General features: G+C 44.7%; 1 protein-coding gene across 2 annotated transcripts in view; it reads right to left on the reverse strand.

Moving 5' to 3' along the window:
- Positions 1-23471, reverse strand: part of CRYL1 (crystallin lambda 1) — a 175115-nt gene that overhangs the window by 120968 nt on the left and 30676 nt on the right. For both annotated transcript variants that reach the window (XM_068266934.1, XM_068266933.1), the window contains 2 exons: positions 15671-15778; positions 3815-3941 (listed from right to left, as the gene is read on the reverse strand). In XM_068266934.1, the coding sequence (XP_068123035.1) occupies positions 3815-3941; positions 15671-15753 (210 nt within the window). In that variant the 5' untranslated portion in view covers positions 15754-15778. The remainder of the gene's footprint in view (positions 1-3814; positions 3942-15670; positions 15779-23471) is intronic.

The following is a 23471-nucleotide window of genomic DNA, read 5'->3' on the forward strand; positions in this document are numbered from 1 at the left end:
ACGATGTTCTGGGTGTACACAGCAACTTGAAACTATAGATACAATTTAGTTCAATAAAGTCTAGCTTCCTTTTGACATGTAAAAAAGTGTAAATAAGCAATTGGATCTAATGGCTCCATCAAACAACAAGCGTAAACACACTAAATTAGCAAATGGGTTAGTAGCCCAGGGTCAGTAAGGGCTGGTTCACAGTATGAGAGCCCTGTCATGCACATAGAGTGTCTAAAACTGCTGTCTCTGTCTCAAACGGCCGGGGGTTCAAAATTAGGCAATTTATCAATTGCGGTACTTGCTACGTAGTGTACCTCATTACTTGTGGTGCATGCTCACTTCAGTATGTGGGGTGTACCACCCGGCCTTTGAGACAGAGAATAGTCGAACATTATTTGGGTGCTATCTTCTCACAGGAATTCAAACAGACTCCGGCACTCCAACAAATCTTCTCTTTATTCACCCCACATGTTACAGGTACAAAAAGCGCCCCTCAGTCTACAGCTGTTTCACGTGCATCACACGCCTCTTCAGGACACGTGGGGTGCTAACTGGCATACATCTAACCTCACGAATGTGGCAAAACACTTTAGAGAGGCTCATGGAGGGGACATGACTAGTTTCTCGTTCTGTGGGATTGAGAGGGTAGTCACAACAAAAAAGGGGGTTGATCTTTATAAAAAGCTGTTACGGAAAGAAGCTTTATGGATTTTTCAAATGAACACCAGGTCTCCACATGGTTTGAATGCCAAGCAGGACTTGGCAGCCATCATATGATTTTGGCATACATCCACTCCCCTTTTATATGGGCTCTCCCTCCATGTCTCATTTCCTTGTGATTTTATCCATTTAAGAGTCATCACCTGCTTTTTGTTAATGTGCTTGATAACATTCCAACTAGGATGTTCTAATATTGCTTTCTTTGACTTGTGGGATCTAACATGTTCCTCATTTTATCTTATGTGTTTTATATTTTTGTAAATTTGTATGTTTTTACACGAGTAGATTTGGTTCATGTGTAGGTTATCCGAGTGTATTTGCCCATCTCTAACAAACAAACAAACACAGAACACTTATATCGCGCTTTTCTCCTGGCGGACTCAAAGTGCCTGAGTTGCAGCCACTAGGACGCGCTCTATAGGCAGTAGCAGTGTTAGGGAGACTTGCCTAAGGTCTCTTACTGAACAGGCAGAGCCGAGATTCGAACCCAGGTCTCCTGTGTCAGAGGCAGAGCCCTTAACCATTACTCCATTCAGCCGCCGCTGCTCCTGCTCTATGTGCTCCTCCCCCCTTTTGGGTGGAGTGATGGGCGGCCATAATGCACTGGGATTCCTACTTATATGGCCATTTAGCCAAAGTATTGTTAGCTATAATTAAGGACAGTAGTCCGAAACATGTCAGCTATTTAGATGTTGCCTTGGCTGTTATGGATACGTCCTTTCAATAAAGGTTACTTCTCATGACAAGTGCGGACTCTTCTTCTCCTTACTATGAGCGCCCCTCCAAGCACCAGCGACCTGACATTACTTTGAGAGAAAAGCATGTAGGGTGACTATTCAGGCATAAACAAAATTGGGCCGCATATTTTTATGTCCTTGAATGTCATATCAGTCTGTAAATTCGCTTTAAAACAAAAGATGATTTTTCAATGACACCGGATCTTTTAGGAGCTAAAAAATTTGTTTTATAAATCATAGCTATACACTTCTCTGCAATGATCTTTTAAAATAAATACTGAAACGTGCTACCACCTTCTTGCATATGCTGGCAGCAATACAAGATTAATAACACCCAGCTTCTGTAGGCCTGTGCCATGTGTAAGGGCAATCACTGCCGTGCTCCAATGTGTTATGACTTGTACTGCACTCAGCTCTATGCCAACGTCAAAAGAAAACAGATACAGTATTCGCAAAACCACCAAACAATATTTTTCTACTGCACCTAAGGCACACATTTTTATTTGCATTCATTATTTTTGCATAAAAGGTTTGTAACAGAATTGTTACAAAGGAGGTTCATGTGAACTGTTTTTTCTATTGATTTATTTTTTTCAAACAAACTTTTTTATGCATAATTCAAATGAAACAAGGATCTATTAAAAGTTAACCTGTGAGTTTCTGCAACAAAAAAGTCAGATGCTTACCCTGCAAGAGGGAAGTCTCTTGATCCTCCTCCTCCAGGACGCTTCTCCCGACATACTTATGAATTGGTCGCCGAGAGACTTGGGCGCAGGATACAGCCGGTATATGGCTTATCCTGCTGCTGCACAAGTCCCGGCTGCGTTAAATATTATTCCCCCTCTAGGTCTACGTGGATAGTGGGGAATAATGTAATCCGGCTTCCAGCTATTGCTGGAAGGCAAATTATAGTGTTTTAAAAGCAACTTAAGCTCAGTCTTCTGACGGCACCGAAGTTACTGATTGTGCGCCGCTATGCCTGTAATTCCTATTACGGCCTATGGTGGGGCCGGCTGCACCCACATTTCCTGCGCTGTAATTATAGTGCTCATTCCCCCTGTTCTCCTCCACCAGGCGTTCCAGCGTGGAGACTCATGAAGTTTGCGTGTGCACGGCCGCACTGACCATGCGCAGCAGCAGCACGCCCTGTTTAGGCTTCAGCAGAAGAAGCCTAGCCTGAGCGGTTCTGTGCCACAGAGCATGGGCAAGCCGTCCACAAAGGCTTGTCTGCGGCAAAACGCGCAAACGCGTCTAGTGCGTTACCTTCCTTAGGCCCTGTTCTCCCTTGGGCTATTACCGGGTAATTCCAGCTAATCGCAGAAGCACGAGTGCTTTCTAAAGCGCTAGTGAAATAGAAACCTATGGCAGTGATCTTACTGCCGCAATCGCAAAATGTGTTTCCAGCAACATTTTGCCGCGATTCTGGAGCAATTGCGATTTAGTGCTTATAAAAGCGCTGATCGCGATCGCTCCGAATCATGAAAGTGTACAGTGATTTTACAGCGCTAATCAGGATAAAATCACCTGCGCAAAACATTTTGCAACTCACACATGTGAATGGGCCCTGAGGGCCTGTCTGCACTCATAAGTTTTTCTGTGAGTCACATTGTCTGCATGAGTTTTCTGACAGTTTTGCATTACTGTCAATTATTTTTCTGCATGTGAAAAACGCATTCAAGTGTGATCTAGCCCATTGATTAACACTGGTTGCTGTTTTCCTGTGCAGAAAATGCAGAGAAAAACTGATGAGTGGAGACCTAAGATGCCAGAGACGGTGGGTACGCAAGTGGTTAACCCCTTCGGGACCAGCACCCTCTGCCCCCTTAAGGACCAGAGGGTGCTGGTCCAGCAAACCGCCGCTTCCCGACGAATCGCCGCAATAATTCGTCGCTCCCGCCGGACACACCGCTCTGTCCCCGCCGCAGGCTGCTCTCTCTGCCGGCGCTATGACAGCAGAGTGCTGTGCGCCGGTCAGGAGCCGCTTTCATTGGCTCCTGACCCTGTCACTCCATGTAAGCCAATGGGAACGGCTTACATGAATGACAGGGCCAGGAGCCAATGAAAACGGCTCCTGCCCGGCTCACAGTGCTCTGCCGTCATAGAGGCGGCAGGGCATCACATTGCGGCGGGGGCAGAGCGGCGACAGCAGTGGGGATGGGCAGGGGCGCGCGGTCAATGGGACGTAGAGTTTACGTCCGGTCAGAACCGCACCGCCCCCTGCCCACCGTAGATTCATACTCGCTCGGACCGCAGGTAGTTAAGGAACAGTATGAACAAGACATGACAAAAACAAAACCTTGGTAATCATCATCATCAGCTGCACCTTAGCATAACAACATCTGTAGGTTTCTATTTGTTTGCCTTACCTGGATGAACACAGCTCCCTCTAGTGCGATCTTCAAGTCATGGCAGCCACTGATGAGAGAAAATTGTTGATCAGAACTCAACTTTCCTCTGAGCATACCAGATTTCGTGAGCTCGTCCATTTGTTTTCTGTGTTAAAAAAAAAAAAAGTATGACATATGTCCTCTAGCTCACATATTTATAGCAAAACTCCAAATATGCACAAAAAGATTGCTACAATTATGAATGTGAAAAGAACATCCACTTATATTAAAGCCCAATAACATAATTGCTACACAATTTATCTCCTGTCTGAACAGATCATCTTTCCATCAGTGCTCGTTTCCACTGCATGTGTTTCAGTTTGACTTTTGGAAGACATTTAGGCCTCGATTCATAAAAGTGCTGTCGGTAAGGTAACGTCGAGCGGGGAAACACCGCTGTCGGTATTTCCGCCTTCAGGGTGTTAATTCATAAAAATTTTGCTACTTGTGACAGGCGTGCGGAGATATTCCGCTGTAGGCAGGCGTAAGGCTGTCGGGAGACATGCGGAAACAGGAGAAGCAGGCGGAATCCCTCCGTGCGGTGTTCTCTCTGCAGCTGCTTGGGAGGTCTGTCCCATTCACTGCACTGTATTCCGCACGCTTCTCGCCACATCAGAGGTAGCGGTAATACCCGTCCACATACCGCTACCTCTAATCTTTCTGAATTGACTACTTGTTACTTTTGCTATGATAATCACCACGCAAGGCGGTGATTTATCACTCTGCTCGCGAATGTCGGCTTTTCATGCGGAAAAAGCCTTTATGAATACAGATTTTGCTGTGTGGTCGGTAAAGTGAGCCGTTTTCAGCATTTCCGAATGCGGGAATGCTTTATGAATCGAGGCCTTAGTTTTCTGACCACTAGGACAACAATTTTATGGTGTAAATCATAAGCTATGGCAGCTTTCACAATCTCAGTACCCGATTCTCAAAGAATTGGAAATTTGTAACTGCCCCCCCCAACAAAATACGCATGCGTAAAGTCCCGATACCCCCTCCCTCTGATTGCATCCAACTTCTGATGTGTAAAGCCTTGATGCTTCCCCATCCATCCAACCTCAAATGCACTCCCCCCCCCCCCCCCCCCCCCATTTGCATCTCCGCAGCAGTTGGAGGTGGAAAGTTGTAGGTGGCGGGTTAGAGCGGAGGCTGAACATCCCTGCATACTTGCAACTTTTGTTTAGTAATACAGATCATTCCACTTTAAGTAACACTGTTCATACAATTAAACCTTCTGCAACATTGTGAAGGTCCTCTTTCTGATGCCAAAACAGCTTTGACCATTCAAGGCATGGACTCCACAAGAACTCTGAATTCATCTCATTTGGCAACAAGAGGTCCATAGCAGATCCTTAAAGAACACCTAAACTGAGAAGAGATATGGAGGCTACGTATGTATTTACTTATAAACCATTTCAGTTGCCTGGCAGCACTGCTGATCTCTGAAGTACGACTAGATTAAAGGTCCGTACACATGCCGGACTGGAGGCAACGACGGGTCCGTAGTCACCTCTTGCTGGGTGGGCGTTCCAACGACAGTCCGGCGTGTGTACGCACTATCGGCGGACTGATACAGCTGTTTCTGAGCGATCCGCCGGGCGGATCGCTCAGAAGCAGCCGTATCAGTCCGCCGACAGTGCGTACACACGCCGGACTGTCGTTGGAACGCCCACCCAGCGGGAGGTGACGACGGACCCGTCGTTGCCTCCAGTCCGGCGTGTGTACGGACCTTAAGTCAGATTGTTAGTCAGAAACAACAATCGGACTCTGCTTTTTCCACTAGAGCCCAAGCAGAGAGCCGCTACGGAGTCTGTGCTGGATCACTGTAGGTAAGTAGTTACCTTGTCGATGTTTGAGGGTTCCAGCCGCTGGATCACTGGGATGGAGGAGGACAGGGGAACTCTTATTAGGATCCAGAGGCTTCCGCATCCTAAGGTAAGTATCTCCCAGAGGTTTTTTTTTTCTTACAGTTCAATTTTAGGGGTCATATGGTGAGTAGATAACTGGGATAAAGTAGCTCCAAAACTGTAGGTCTTATGGGGTGCTCCCAGTATGCTGTAATTCTCAAAATAACCTTGATAGTACTCTTCACTAACTTTTTGAAATTTTTTTCAATAGCAAAATGCTGAAAAGTTATTTTAAAGAGAAGATGAATATGATGTCCTTGGAGAAATCAACACCTGAATAACAGCATGTCTCTGTTTTGAAGGTATTAATAAATAGCCTGCAGGCTAAAACTGAAGCCTTTTATTATGTGATAAAACAATCACTAGATGGCGCCATTTGCCCATTTACAGTGCTGTGTTTCAGTCACAGGTATGTAAGAAGACAGTGACAAAGTGTTGATTACAGTATTACAGGTGGCATTTTTAGACCTGATCCATACAAAGACATGCAGCTCAGCTACAGCCAAGCAGTCCGTTCTGCTCTATGGAGAGGGGACAAAAAGTGGGGGACTAGAAGAAAAAATAAAATAAAAATGAAATAAGAAGTCCACCCAGTGCTATTTATCAGCATGCATGAAGGTGAATGCAACTACAGACGGATGTGTCTCCATCCTAAAACTAACCAACTCTGTTTATATTAATAACCTGTTGGCTATAATTCTATGTATGCACTACTCTGCATGAGCCTTACTGGAAGGAAATGGACATTCAGAAAACGTACTTATGCAATAAAATTATGTAATCTGTCAGTTGCTTGTATAAAAATATGTTGTAGGATACAGTGCCTGACATTTTAAATTTAGCTTAACCACTTCCAAACCACAATTTTTTCCCCTTTCAAAACCAGAGCAATTTTTACATCACGCTCCTCCCATTCATTCACCAATAACTTTATCACTACTTATCACACCGAATTGATCAATATATTTTTTGTGGGATAAACCAGGCATTCGTTGGGCGGTACTTTTTTGTAAGAATTATTTTATTTTACAGGGAAGAGGAAAACAAAACTGGAAAACATCATCATCATCATAATTTCATAGATTTCAGCCATTATAGTTTAAAAATACAATGTGCTATTGCAGATAAACCCCACACATTTTCTCATTTCTCTCGGGTATTACATAGTCCCCAACCGTCCCGTTTTCGTCGGGACTGACACGATTTGGGAGGGCTATCCCGCTATGACCCCCCAGTGTCCCGGCTGGCTGGGGGGTCAGATGCAGGGGCGGACTGTTTGCGCAGGAAGGGAGGCAGCCAGTGAAAGGGAGCTGGTGGCGAAGGGACGGAGAAGGGAGGGGGGGGTTGGGGGGGGAGTCTCCCCCCCCCCCTTCCCTCACCTTGGTGCTCCCTTTCCTGGCTCTCCCTTCCGGATTAATGTGTCTCTCTCTGATGGCGCAGCGGCTGACAGCGGGCGGGGAGGACTTACCGCTGTTATGCAGTCAACCGGAGAGAGCTGTGATCGGTGCGCCGCAAGTCTGGTCTACTCAAGACTAGACTAGTGGCGCACAGATCACAGCTCCCTCTGCCGGCTGGAAGGACATCGGTAAGTCCTCTCCGCCCGCTATCACTCTGCCGCTGCGCCATCGGAGGAGACACGTTGATCCCGGAAGGGAGAGCCAGGAAAGGGAGCACCAAGGTGAGGGAAGGGGGGTGAGACTTCCCCCCTTCTCCGCCACTTTGCCACCAACTCCCTTTCACTGGCTGCCTCCCTTCCTGAGGGCACCTATACACCTGGCTACATATACTGGGGAGACCTATACACCTGGCTGCATATACTGGGGAGACCTATACACCTGGCTACATATACTGGGGGCACCTATACACCTGGCTGCATATACTGGGGAGACCTATACACCTAGCTACATATACTCTGGAGACCTATACACCTAGCTACATATACTGGGGAGACCTATACACCTGGCTGCATATACTGGGGAGACCTATACACCTGGCTGCATATACTGGGGAGACCTATACACCTGGCTGCATATACTGGGGAGACCTATACACCTGGCTGCATATACTGGGGAGACTTATACACCTGGCTGCATATACTTGGGAGACCTATACACCTAGCTACATATACTGGGGAGACCTATACACCTAGCTACATATACTGGGGAGACCTATACACATGGCTGCATATACTGGGGAGACCTATACACTTAGCTACATATACTGGGGAGACCTATACACCTAGCTACATATACTGGGGAGACCTATACACCTGGCTGCATATACTGGGGAGACCTATACACCTGGCTGCATATACTGGGGAGACCTATACACCTAGCTACATATACTGGGGAGACCTATACACCTAGCTACATATACTGGGAAGACCTATACACCTAGCTACATATACTGGGGAGACCTATACACCTGGCTGCATATACTGGGGAGACCTATACACCTGGCTACATATACTGGGGAGACCTATACACCTGGCTGCATATACTGGAGAGACCTATACACCTGACTGCATATACTGGGGAGACCTATACACCTGGCTACATATACTGGGGAGACCTATACACCTAGCTACATATACTGGGAAGACCTATACACCTAGCTACATATACTAGGGAGACCTATACACCTGGCTGCATATACTGGGGAGACCTATACACCTGGCTACATATACTGGGGAGACCTATACACCTGGCTGCATATACTGGAGAGACCTATACACCTGACTGCATATACTGGGGAGACCTATACACCTGGCTACATATACTGGGGAGACCTATACACCTGGCTGCATATACTGGGGAGACCTATACACCTGGCTACATATACTGGGGGCACCTATACACCTGGCTGCATATATTGGGGAGACCTATACACCTAGCTACATATACTGGGGAGACCTATACACCTAGCTACATATACTGGGGAGACCTATACACCTAGCTACATATACTGGGGAGACTTATACACCTGGCTGCATATACTGGGGAGACCTATACACCTGGCTGCATATACTGGGGAGACCTATACACCTGGCTGCATATACTGGGGAGACCTATACACCTGGCTGCATATACTGGGGAGACCTATACACCTAGCTACATATACTGGGGAGACCTATACACCTGGCTGCATATACTGGGGAGACCTATACACCTGGCTGCATATACTGGGGAGACCTATACACCTAGCTACATATACTGGGGAGACCTATACACCTAGCTACATATACTGGGAAGACCTATACACCTAGCTACATATACTGGGGAGACCTATACACCTGGCTGCATATACTGGGGAGACCTATACACTTAGCTACATATACTGGGGAGACCTATACACCTAGCTATATATACTGGGGAGACCTATACACCTAGCTACATATACTGGGGAGACCTATACACCTGGCTGCATATACTGGGGAGAACTATACACCTAGCTACATATTCTGGGGAGACCTATACACCTAGCTACATATACTGGGGAGACCTATACACCTGGCTACATATACTGGGGAGACCTATACACCTAGCTACATATACTGGGGAGACCTATACACCTAGCTACATATACTGGGGAGACCTATACACCTGGCTGCATATACTGGTGAGACCTATACACCTGGCTGCATATACTGGGGAGACCTATACACCTGCCTGCATATACTGGGGAGACCTATACACCTAGCTACATATACTGGGGAGACCTATACACCTGGCTGCATATACTGGGGAGACCTATACACCTGGCTGCATATACTGGGGAGACCTATACACCTGGCTGCATATACTGGGGAGACCTATACACCTGGCTGCATATACTGGGGAGACCTATACACCTAGCTACATATACTGGGGAGACCTATACACCTGGCTGCATATACTGGGGAGACCTATACACCTAGCTGCATATACTGGGGAGACCTATACACCTGGCTGCATATACTGGGGAGACCTATACACCTGGCTGCATATACTGGGGAGACCTATACACCTGGCTGCATATACTGGGGAGACCTATACACCTGGCTGCATATACTGGGGAGACCTATACACCTGGCTACATATACTGGGGAGATACTTTAAATTGATAGATCACTAATTTTAAAATGTTACTATGAAGGAAAATGAACCAGGATAGAAAGGACCAGTGTGGCTTGAATTATAAAACCACATATTTTTCTTAGGAAATCTTTATGGTATGCGTGACTAGGGGTGTGGCGGGGGCGTGATAAGGGGTGTGGCGGGGCATGGCTTAAGTGTCCCTCTTTCTCATCTCAAAATGTTGGGAGGTATGGTATTACAACATTTAAATTATGTCCCTAGTACAATGTATGGAGATAATATTTTATGTGGAAATATAGCTGTATTTTTTTAGTTTAGTTTTTTTTTTAATACTATAGCAATAATTACAAGCCTTTATTTACAAAAAATAACAGTAATATACTCTTATGAAAAAAAAAAAAAGTCCCTAATGTAACTATTTGTTTTTTTTAATGTCTTTTTTTTTTCTTTTACAAGTGTTTTATTTTGGTAACTATAGGGTAGGGGTGGAAGGGGTTAAAAATGTATTTTATTTTTCTCTGTAATAGTGCGAGGTGTATTTTTACTTTTTGGCCACACATTACTGATAATGTAATTGCGGGGAAGGCGAACGGAAGCGGCACAGCGATCACAAGCAGTGGTAAGTAAACAAAAGGCATTAATTAAAGAGAACCCGAGGTGTGTTTAAAGAATGTTATCTGCATACAGAGGCTGGATCTACCTATACAGCCCAGCCTCTGTTGCTATCCCAAACCCCACTAAGGTCCCCCTGCACTCTGCAATCCCTCATAAATCACAGCCGTGCTGTGAGGCTGTGTTTACATCTGTAGTGTCAGTCTCAGCTGCTCCCCCACCTCCTGCATAGCTCGGGTCCCTGCCCCCGTCCCTTCCCTCCAATCAGCAGGGAGGGAAGGGATGCAGGCGGGGACTGGAGTTCTGCAGGAGGCGGGGAGAGCAGCAGACTGACACTATAGAGATAAACACAGCCAGATCTGACAAGCTGTTTGTCAGCAGCGTGGCTGTGATTTATGAGGGATTGCAGAGTGCAGGGGAACCTTAGGGGGGTTTGGGATAGCAACAGAGGCTGGGCTGTATAGGCAGATCCAGCCTCTGGATGCAGATAATATTCTTCAAACCCACCTCGGGTTCTCTTTAAGTTTACCAGGGGCATAGCTATGTGGAGCAAGGATCCAGAAGTAGTTAAAGGAAACTTGAGATGAGTAAAAAGTAACACATTTATACTTATCGGAAGCTTCCTCCAACTCTCTTCAGGCCGTGAGCTCCCTCGCCATTACCCTAGGCTGCTCTGATTGTCATCCCAGTAATCTTGTCCACGCCCTCATGCACGACCCGACTGCTCTGGCGCTGAACGCTTCAGGCGACGGGGGCATGCGCACAGCTGGGACGCGCATGCTCAACAGAGCACGACTGGACAAGATTAGCGGGATGGCCAGCAGACAAATCGGAGTGGCCCGGGGAGACAGCAAGAAGAACCAGATAAGAATACATTTTTGCATTAACTCGTCTTAGGTACACGTTAAAAGGACAACTATCTCAAAATTTAAAAAAATAGAACTAAAGGAACAAGTTCCAGAATAAAACAATACTTTTTTTTTTTTGCCCTATGTTGCAATCGCCAGGTTTTGGACTTGTCTATCTCCTCAGGGGGATTCTTAGGTTTTTCTTTATTTTTAACTAAAGCACTCCCTGAAAAAGATCTGTAAAAAAAATTTGGCCGGTCTCCTTACTGATTTGCAGCCTATTTTGTCAGTTGGAAAGTTAGAAAGAACAGTGTCAATTCAGAAAATAGAAAATAATTTATAGCGTATTTAACTCTAGGACAAAATGTACATCTTATATTTTTAATTCATAATTTTTCACGTTAAAGGAGAAAAAAAACACCCTTAAAATGGGCTCAAACTTGTGCACAGCACACAATGAAAAGTTTTCATTCCACAAATGAATGCTGTAAAAATCCACTGCAGTGAGCTGTGTGTGTTTATTTAGCTAAATCCAAGTGTAATTAGCCTTATCAGTAACTATGAACATCTGTGGTTGGTTGGTCCTGACAGTTAATAATCTTACAGCTTGGGCCATTAGCAACTAAGGCCTCATTCACACTTTTCAGCGCAGATGGCTGTGCGATCGCAACACAGCTCCTGTGATTGCATATGCGCTGCCGTGCGTTGCACTGCTAATCCCATTTACTACAGTAAATAGGTCAGCGCTGCGCTTTGGCGAAATGTGTGCAGCAGTGCGATAGCGCATTACAGTGCTGCGCAGTGCATGTAGCCTGAACATCAGACAGTGCAGTCTATGCCCTCCTGATATTCCTGATATTCCTGCATGTCACACACTATACACACTACACACGTTGCCAAAATGCGGACAGCAACACGTATAGAGTGAATGAGGCAGCTCAACAACCGTGTCGTGCTATTCTCTGGAAAAATATGCATAACTTGTGCCAGGTTGCCATTGAAACAAGTCTTCTTCTGCAGCATCAAGTAATACTGGATTCCACGGCAACCCGGTGCATGTGCAGTAATGTATTTTCACTGTGTAAATACAGTACGTGGCTGTTCTGCCGTTGTCTTGCATGTATTTAGCCAAATGTTACCAGGGCCCTCTCCGTGATGATTTTGCCAGAGGCCAGCGTGACACAGATGCTATGCTCTAGCTACAAAGGGCCGAGGCACGAGATTATTAACTAATGGGTCAAACAAATGGCAGCAGTTTAGAGGTGTAAAGGCAAAAGTACCCAGGTACTACCCAGTACTCCCTTGTGTGATTGGTATGATGCGCCATCTGTCCCAGGAGAGGACGTCAGGATGTGTGCTCCTAATCCCTAGATAGGTTTGATGCAATGAATGTTTGCATGTCTGCACTATGCATGTTACAGGGCCAGAGTTAGGACACCTACGTTTACCTGGGTACTTCTGCGCAGTGTAGGTGACTAAGCAAGAGAATCCATTCCTTTGTGAACTAAAACCCCGGCTTTTAACTTAGCTGTAGGGATAACAGTGGTGCCTGGATGAGTGAATCTGTGAATGCATTTGTTTGAACATTTGCATGCGAGTGTGCAAAGGGTTACTGATTTTTGCTATTTTTTGGCCACACCCCCTTTAGCACCTCCCTTTACTTAAATTACTTATTTAAATGTCTATATATCACAAAGGCAACCATGCACAGGAAGGCTGATAATCAGTGAGGGAGTGCATCAAACCAATGCAAATTGATTGTAGATCCAACAGGTAGAAAAAGAGGGCTGTGCACATCCCTTGATAAAACATCACTTTTATTCAAATTCTAAAAAGGCATACTTTACATATTCCATGATAGTCCTGATGATGCGCCACAGTATGTGACGGCGCGAAACAGCTGTCGACCTCCCCACCAGCCTTGTACCTCTCTCTATGCTGCATGGAATATGTAAAGTATGCCTTTTTAGAATTTGAATAAAAGTGATGTTTTATCAAGGGATGTGCACAGCCCTCTTTTTCTACCTGTTGGAACTTATTTAAATGTCCCTGGATTTGTGTAGGGGTAAAAGGACACAAAGAACAATATTACGAATTTGTACAGATATTCCCTGCCAAATTGGTATAGTCTATAATTTGTCATTCGTGTGAATATTATTGATTAACAATGGTATACAGGCTTGAGCACAAGGCGAGAATGAGAAGGTCAGCTCTGATGGCTCTTGTTGTTACTGTGCGATTGTGTTCTGTACTCCAGTATTTCATCTCCTGGTCCTGAACCTGCTGCTCATATTTGATTTCCTATATTGTAGTTATAGTATAGGAAATTAGTGAAGTTTTTGTTTGCTGTGTTTTGGCCTGGCTTCAGTGTAGTAGTCTTTTTTTCTTGAGTGGACTGTAGTTTTACCTTTTTGTTTTAACAAAATGTATTGCACCATCTGCTGAGTCATGTTTAGGCTGCCAGTTGTGATCAGTGACCCACTGCCTATTCAGCCATAACAGCCTGGAGGAGACAGCGGAGTCACAATCCCAGTGAGGATGCAAAGCCACAGTCTTCTGACATTGCAAATCACATTACTTCTGAAACAGGTTGGAGTTGTGGATAGACATTAAACTTGCACGTGATATTTGGATCAATAATACTGTACACTTCTACACTTGTGTCAAAACATCTAAAATTGTAGAGTGTGTCTTGCCTGGTTAAGCAGGTCCCCTGGCAGTCCCTGGCATTTCCCTGTGTAGTCACTACGGCTTGTGGAATAAGAGGTGACAAGTGAGGTTCTGGAACATTTACAAGTCTTGCTATAGAAGAGCTCTAGTGGCCACTTTTTGTACAGATAAGACCTCAAGATCTGATACGCTAGATGTACAGTATATATGGGCAGCAGGGTGTCTTACAGCACTGGGTCCCCTGTTTGAATCCCAGCCATGGCACTATTTGCACGGCGTTTGTAGGTTCTTCCCGTATTCGGTCAACCTGGGGCAAATTATTTTAGAAAGTGGTAAATCTGCATGGCCATAAAGTACTCAAAAGCGGTAAATGCTGTTGTACTTCGTAACAAATCCCGTTTGGGTATCCCACCCTTGCACAGGTAGGGCTTTAGGAGAAGGAGGACACTCGATTTCCACTGAAGGAGTGTGCCCTGCTCTAGTCTTGGAGGGAACGTTGGGTTTCCAAAAATTGAAGTCAGGGGTGAAAGGTCTGCCTGAAGTAGTCTGATAAAACAGAGCTTATACCAAAGTATCAATGTATGATAAAAAAGGGGCATAGAGACCTTATGCGAGTCAGAGGCTGACCAGTAAACCACACCAGAGCCGGTAAGCTAAAGGGCACTATTAGATTGTTTTTGATTTGCACCCGAAGTGGAGCATTTTGATCAGTATGGATCGGTGCTAGCTGTGCTGCTCTATAGAAATTAAAAATGTCAAAATGTCAGCCCAACCCTGGCCCTGTTCCAAAACATTACTTTATTTGTTACCCCAAATTAACAGTAAAAATGATCTCTTAAGTCTTTGAGAGAGCGTGGGTCACCACAATGGGTAAGGTGCAAAACAGATACAAAAGGTAGTAATGTCATACGTACCGCTTGTATCCTAACCGCCCAGGAAATAGAGGGGGAGCGCCTTGCAACCAGATCCTGTTTCTATTTATTCAATAATGGTGTAAAGCTCCGGTGGGACAGCAGAAATGTTAATGCCAAAGTTAAGTTTGTCTACGTTTAGACAGAGCCCTAATCTAACTCAAAATTGCTTAAAGGGAACCTGAATGAAACAAACCTGGGGCTGATCGCACCCTCGCTGTCCTCCTGAGCCACCTGGATCCTCTGCAATTCAACCCCAAAGTCCTCCAGTCTGGGGCATCTTGCACATGAGCGGCCTGGCCATGCACCCCCGTCGCCAGGAGGGGAGTGTGCGCTGCTGGACTGTGCTGACTATAGCCTTCGCAATTCACCCCAGAAAGTCCTTCAGTCTAGGACAGTTAGCGCAGACATAGTCTGGCCGCGTGCACTCCACAGGATTGTTCTGTGTCTACACAGTAGTACTGCACAGGCGCAGAACGCTCACGGCAATGGGAGCACGATGGGAAAGTGTCGGATATCAGGTGAGGTGCAAATCCTATCAGCCAAGGGCTGGATTATCAAGTAATTTTTTTTAACACTTTAGGTGTACTTTGGATTGTGCAAGATCACATGAATGCACGAGGATGGGAGCAGGTGGGCGTTTACGACATTCCCACCTCTAGAAATAGCTCCCTTAATGTTGCAAGCTAAATCCTAGCTGAAGTGTTACCCATGTAGTACCACCGGTATGCAAAGCTGTGTAGCATGAAGTTGATAGTACTGACCACCACCTTACCTTGGAATAGGTATACCAGCTAGTATAGATACTCACTTTATATCCTCCAGGGCGGCGGAGACTTGCTCTTTTGCAATATCAAATATTCTCACTCTAAAGCCTCCACTGGCAAACACCATGGCCCAGCTGCGGCCAATGAGACCACTGAAAGAAGGTTAAGAAAAAAAAAGTTAATGAATGATCATTACAGATGGTCAAAGAGATGTAAACAGTTCACAAAACCAGCACAATGCAATAATATGTTAGGGCAGCCAGTAGATCATGTGAGATTCCAGCACACACTTGCCACAAAACTTCAGTGAACATTTAAACCTGGAATCGGCACCCTCGTCAATAGACTAATGTTCAGAGTTAGAGCTTCAAAATAACAAGCAGTTCTCCAAAAATGACTCCCAAAGTTAGTTCCAAGTTCATAAGCCACTTTGAGGGTTAATGCAAATTGGGAGGAGCAGTCTGTATGTATAGGTTGGCTAGTCTGGTTTCCTGTATCCTGACGAAGTCCTGTGGCTGAAACCAAGGTAAGGAGTTCTGCTTTTTAATTGATATACAATAAATCAAACTCTTTTTAGTGAGTATCCTGGATTATTTGCACAACCGCCAGCACAGCGCTCAGTCTGCACTACTGTGTCTCTTGTGTTTGCTGCAGAGACCTCAGGTGGAATGCGGAAGCCAGAAGTGGCTGGTACCAGTGCCGGGAGCTCTGAAGCACAGATGAGAGCAAGTCCATGGGAACTCAGCGGAGAAATACACTAGTGCTCACACAGGAGGCTTACATTTTTGGGAGATACTAGCAGCATTAACCGGCACACAGAAATGTAACCTATTGCACCTATTGCACACCTGCCTTGCACGCCGGAGTAGTAAGAGCTTTCATCTAAGAGCTGTGGGAGTGCTTAAAGGGATACTGTAGGGGGGTCGGGGGAAAATGAGTTGAACTTACTCCGGCCCCGCCTCCGGTTAACTTCTGGAATTTCTGACTTTAAAGTCAGAAAACCACTGCGCCTGCGTTGCCGTGTCCTCGATCCCGCTGATGTCATCAAGAGCGCACAGCGCAGGCCCAGTATGGTCTGTGTCTGCGCAGTACACTCCTGGTGACATCAGCGGGAGTGAGGACATGGCAACGCAGGCGCAGTGGTTATCAGACTTTAAAGTCAGAAATTCCAGAAGTGAACCGGAGGCGGGGCTGGAGCGTCGGTGAGTGGCTGCGCGGGCACAGGATGTCTGTGAGGGACCATTAGAAGCCCCGGGTAAGTTCAGCTCATTTTCCCCCGACCCCCTACAGTATCCCTTTAAGAACTTGAAACTAACTTTGGTTAGTTCCGGGATGGTAGCAATGCATGGAGGTGACAGCTTATGTAGAGCTTTGTACAATAGGGTGAGGAGTTTAAACTGGATACTGGGTAATTGAGGACCAATGGAGATACTGGCAGGATGGGGGGGGGCTGCATCGGAGGAGTGGAGGATGAGACAGGCAGCAGAGTTCAGTAGGAACTGGAGAGGTGTCAGTCTGGTTTTTGGTAGACCACAGAGTAGGATGTAGTCAAGACAGGATAGATTAGAGCCATGTACAAGCATTTTACTAGCCTCCTGTACATATACAAGTTTATCTCATCCTGGGCCTAATTCACAATATGGCGGTAAATTTTTTGTGCACAGACAAATCCACCAGTACCAACACTCTCCTGGCGTTAACACCGACAAAACTACCTGTGCAATGCAAATTTACCAGCGCTTTGTGCATCAGGCCCCATATCACATGTCACTTCACACCTCCAAATACTGTTTAACAAGAAAGTTATACCCAGCCAAAGATTCTGCGTTATTTTTTAACCTCTGCAATATCTATTTAAACTAAAGCTTTACTATCTAGACAGGTTCTGTTAGGCATTTGCATTTTAAATTCAAATTAAGTAGAGCCAAAGGACAACTCATACAAGTTAAGTGTAAAGATTAACGCAGTTTGGGTTTAATATCACACTACATTTTCCCAATTAACATCAGCAAGACTGGAGCATTAAGTTCCACACATTCAAGTAATTACTCCGATCAGGGCCGGATTTGTGCCCTAGGCCCGGTACCACTAACCTCCGACACCCCCCCCCCCCTTCCACACACACACACACACACTATATGCACACACACACACACACACACTCTATACACACACACACACACACACACACACACACACACACACACACACACACACACACACACAATATCATTCTGTCCAACACCCTGACCAGCAATCACTTGTTTGCAGGAGGAAATGCCCGTTTACTGACTCGTGTATACCTACGAATGTTTTCAAATGATGAATGATTGTTTTTCCTGTCAGAGCAGTGAGCCCCCAATGCCTGGTATGCACCAGATAGATGGGTTGAATCGATTTTCCGATCACTTATACAAAGTCGATCAGAAAAATGATCAGAAATCAGATTGGACCTGTCAAAAATAATCGATTCGACCACTCTATCTCATGGAAAATTGCATGGTGTGTACCAGGCATGAAGTAGCAGAGCAGTTCTTCTCCCTCACTGCTCTTCTGTAATCACAGACCTGTTGCATTTATTTTTTGTTGTTTATTGTTCTGATTCTTTCACAGATGTTTTGTTTTGTTTTTACGGTTTGCCAACATGGTAAAAATATATATTGTTTAATTTTAGTATAGATTGTTACTTTTGGTATACAAAACAGAAAGTAACAACACAAAAGTGTACAACAGTACATATGCAATTATAATTATAGAGGAATTGTCTGTCTCATACATCTGCAGTACTGCTGCCTTTAAAATGAGCCAGCAAGGGGTTAAGATTTAGCTTAGAAAGGGTTGCCATACATTTCTCTAGGGAGAAAAAACCTTATCTCTTTCTGTTTAAGATTTACAATCCAGGGGGAGAGAGGAGAAGGAATGGCTCAAGTCATTAACAGAGTCTGACTAGCTAAAAGCAGGGCCAGATTTCTGGAAAGGCCACGGCCTAGGGCGATAAATTAGATAAGATAAAAGAGGTCATATGTCAAAGTAAATCATCTCTTCTGGTCCAGCAGCGCAGCCAGCCAGCGCCCTCCTCTGCACTAATAGCTGAATTCCAGAGTTCCCCAATCCCTGCATCTCTCTCTCACTTCCTGATGTGTTAAAACAATCAGGATCAATCATAACGTTCACCTGATAATCCATTCCTTTCTATGATGGACATACAGATCGATGTGAGAAATACCAGAGATTTACATTACAAAGCAGATAGAACTAAGTTCCGCTGAGTTATAATGCAGGCATTCCCAAACATCAGTGAGCTCTGCAGTTTCTTCACCTCTTTTACAGCATTGACACTGACCTCAGCAGTTGTTAATTTTTCTAATCCTAATTTATGACTGTTTTTCTTTTTTTTTCCTAGCTAGCAGTGGTCTCTTCTCTTCCTTAGTTAACTCTTTCCTGACTCATTTTCTGTCCTCCAGCTCCTACCATCTATGAGACTGGAGGATAAAAAATGCTCGTTTTCTTCCCTTTCATTGCTAAATTGTCATTTTAAATGACACCTGAGCAGTGGTGCTCATCCAATATTTGGGTATCCAAACTACCCAGATAATCTGAACTTTTTCCACTATCAGAACTTTGAATAGCAATTCGGATATTTTTTTGAAATCTGAATAGCACTGTCCGAGCAAACTCGGATTTCCCATCTGAGAGAGAAAGGGATTTTGAGTCCCCACATCATTAAAAAAACATGATGTTACATGCCTCATTTACCCTAAAAAACATTTTAAAGGCAATTTAAATAAGCCTTCTTCAGACTTTGTTCCCGTATACTGTCAATATGCTAGAGCACACCACCATATGTACATTCAGCATTCAAAAGAGATGCAAAGATTTTTCAGCAAATATAAATAAATGTCATTCAGATGCTTTAAAGTGGAGCTGAACTGCACAGGACATAAGGAAAACAGAGATATCTACCATGTATGTATTTCGAGAGCCTGTCTAATTCCCCCTCCTCTGTGTCACAAGTTGTAATTTGATCTCTACACTGTGTCACCTGACTGCCACAACAGCTAAGCTCATTTGAAAGCACAGGATGTTAAAATATGTTTGCTTCCATAAAAGCAGGAAGTAGACACACTGCAGATTTATTGCAGGATTTGTATCAGCTGTAACAAAGAAATGTTTTTATCTAAAGGTTATGTTGTTGCATATCTTTTAGAGCAGAGAGGAAGTTCTGAGTTCAGGTCCACTATAATTACAAAAGAACATCCAAAGTGGGTCTTGATAGGATGTTTGCTACTTACCTGTTCTCTGTTTTGGATGGGCTTCTCTCCATTGCACTGCCCTGCCACCTGTTTGTGGCTCCGACTGCAGCCAGTCGCACAGAGGACAAAGAAGCAGCACATGCTCTGGCCACTCGCGCTCCCTGTAATTTCTCGCTCCTGCCTATGGCCAGTACAGTGTTATGCATTCTTGACAAGTACCGGTCATACATCAGCGTCATTTCTCAAGTATGCATGCCCAGAACACTATTGGCTGCTGTGCACATTCGGGCAGGAGCGCAAATTACAGGAATTATTTGTTAAATGGGGGGCAGAGCAGCACAATTGAGATGAGCTCATTGAAGCCAATGCTTGCTAGTCAGAGTGTTGGACAATTTTTCTTTTTGCGCTTGGTGACTGCAGGCCTAGGGCACAGGAAAGTACAAATCCGGCCCTGGTTAAAATGTTTACCTTACTGGATCAGAAATTCTGTCTACAACCAGAGTCACAGACTGTTCAGCAAGCACATGGTGATCCAGGTTTCTCTACACCCCTGGCACTAAACTGAAGCTTTTATGTTCAGGAGATAGCACATCACACACCACGAAGTAAGGAAAATACACGGAGCTCTGGAATTCTGACTGTGTGTGTGCAGCAAAGCAGGGCGGCTTCGGAGCAGGGGAAATGATTTTTTTTAACATGCAGCCTCTTATCTCTCTCAGGTCCTGCCGCCCTTTTATCCTTCTGAATGTTCAGCTCCCTAGGCCATGGCCTTTCCAGAAATCCAGCCCTGACTCCGATTCAACAACTGTGTTTTTAAAATTTTGATCTGATAAAGCATTCAATGTAATCAAGTAATGCGCTTTGAGCCCTATTGGAGAAAAGAGCTTTGCAAATACCTAGCTCCCAACTGCCCCTCTTTTGTAGGGACAGTCACTCTTTGGGAACCCAAATCCCTCTTTCAGAACTTATGTACAGATCAATGTAAATATATGTATTTTTCTACAAAAAAAATGTGTTTGACTCTAAACTTTATTCCTATTCTTTAAAATTGTTATTCTTTATTTTATTCTTCATTGTATTTACTGTATAAAACGCCAACATATTACGCAGCGCTGGACATTGGTTAAGGTTACAGATATTTAGGGGTGACATACAGCAATACGACAATACAGGAATACATGCAAACCAGATCACGCAGCATAGAATAAGTACTAAGTAATGCTTTATCAGTTACTGTATGGGAGCATGGGGATTAGGCCAGTAAAGTTCACTCAGATCCATAGGATGGGTGTACGGTAATGGAGGTGTGTGATCAGGTAGGACACAAAAGGAGGAGGACCCTGTCCCAAGGCTTAAAATCTAGAGGGAAAGGTAGGGACATGAAAGGTAGAGTTCAGCTGCAGAATTTAGAGCACCAGTGGGGGGGGGGGCGACAAAATGAAAATGTTAGTTTTGAGGGCCTGTTTGAAGAGGTTGAAGAGGGCAACCCTAACAGGGGGCGGGGGGGGGGGGGGGGGAGGGGGAGGTAAGGAATTCCGTAGTGTTAAAGGGAATGTCCAAGCAAAATGAAAAAATGAGTTTCACTTACCTGGGGCTTCTACCAGCCCCATGCAGCCATCCTGTGCCCTCGTAGTCACTCACTGCTGCTCCAGTCCCCCGCTGGCAGCTTGCCGACCTCGAAGGTCGGCGGGACGCATTGCGTACATTTTTACGCATTCCCGCTAGTGCAGAAACATTAACACATACATTTTTACGCATTACTGGTTTAATGCGTAAAAATTTACGCATTGAACCAGTAACGCGTAAAAATGTATGTGTTAATGTTCCTGCACTAGCTGGAATGCGTAAAAATGTACGCAATGCGTCCCGCCGACCTCCGAGGTCGGCAAGCTGCCAGCGGGGGACTGGAGCAGCAGTGAGTGACTACGAGGGCACAGGATGGCTGCATGGGGCTGGTAGAAGCCCCAGGTAAGTAAAACGCATTTTTTTAATTTGCTTGAACCTTCCCTTTAAAGCAGTTCTGGAGGCGTGCATCGTGCATGGGTCTGGATGATGGGGGGGGAGGGGGGGGGGGGGTGGTGGATGGGATTGTTTGTGCTTCCTGAGAAAAGCAATAAACGCTAAACCAGAGCCATATCATTGTACTACAAAGATAAGAGGATGCATGGACTAGAACCTAAGTTCTAAACGTGTGGTATGGGGTAATTCTGAATGTTCCAGGGGGTACTCAGGCTTGATATAATTAACCAAGAATAATAAATTTAGAGTTTTAGAATATTAAAAATCTTATTTAAACACCAAATGAGTATTTTAGCTAATTAAAAACAATAGTAAATGCTTGGAAATTGTTTGGAGCCAATTATCATGTACGATGATTAAAAATATATTTGACAAGGGGTACTTGTGATAATGTTTACTATGCTAGGGTGTACATGGTGAGTATAGGGTTTTAAAAAGGGGTACATACCAATAAAATGTTGAGAAACACTGGACTAGAAAACCAGAACCCCCCCCCCATATTCTTTTATGCCTGTGATGACAAAGGGGTGGAGAAGGGTCCTGTAGCAAACACAGTCCTTCTCCTTTTACAATCTCCACCCTCCAGCATTCAGGGTTAAAACCTGCTAGACACAGTATGGCAAAGAGATTCCTTCTTTAGCCATCCACACCATCAAGGATTTGGCTGTTAACCACAGAACTTTCTATAATTGGACTGTAGATCTCTTTATTTTGGACTTACCATTTCAAAGGAGATACAGTAACTTGATAGACTGCTCATGACATTATATTCAGTTATTTTCACTTTTAATCATTATTTTTACTGTACTGTTTCAATTACTATATTAAGTTTATGCATTTTTTTTTTAAAATAAACAATTAAAAATAATTTGTCTAAGTACTGTTCTGAAATCTCTGCAAAGAGTTCACATCTAAGAGAAACGTTACTATAACAGTTTTCTTAACGTTATTTTGCCATCTCTATAAAGGTTGTTGAATAAAACCTTTTTCCTACAGGATTTAGCTAGACTTTGTGTATTTGCACGCTAAATTAAGAATTGGTGGGAACTACCTGGTCTCTATATGAGATCACAGATTGTATTAATCGTACATACAATGAAATTGTAGTGTGCGTGTGGACTTACCAACCAATCCAAAAGGTTATTTGCCGGCAGTGCTGAATGCCTTCAGGATTTTCTCAGGGTCTGAGGCTGAATGGTAAACTGCGGCAAAGGGAACAGGAATTGGAGGGCGACTTCGCATTCCATCAGGGGTGGCCGTCAGGCAAAGTTCATTGGAGGAGTGGAGGGAGTGGCTAGACGTGTACCTCCGAGTAAGATCGGAAATGTAGGTTGGACAGGTTTTGTGGACAGATTTGCAGGCCAGACAGTATCTTGAATCTGATTCTGGACTGGATAGGAAGCCAGTGGAGGGATTCACAGAAGGGAGCCGTCCTGATGGAGCGATGCGAGGAGTGGATAAGTCTGGCTGCCGCATTCATGGCGGACTGCAGCGGGGCTATTTGGGTTATAGGGAGACCATATCCACATGAGAGCCTATCCTCTATTGCTGCCTAGCCCTGACTTGCTACCTT

This window comes from Hyperolius riggenbachi, chromosome 2 (assembly GCF_040937935.1).
Source record: "Hyperolius riggenbachi isolate aHypRig1 chromosome 2, aHypRig1.pri, whole genome shotgun sequence".
In the NCBI taxonomy this organism is placed as follows: domain Eukaryota; kingdom Metazoa; phylum Chordata; class Amphibia; order Anura; family Hyperoliidae; genus Hyperolius; species Hyperolius riggenbachi.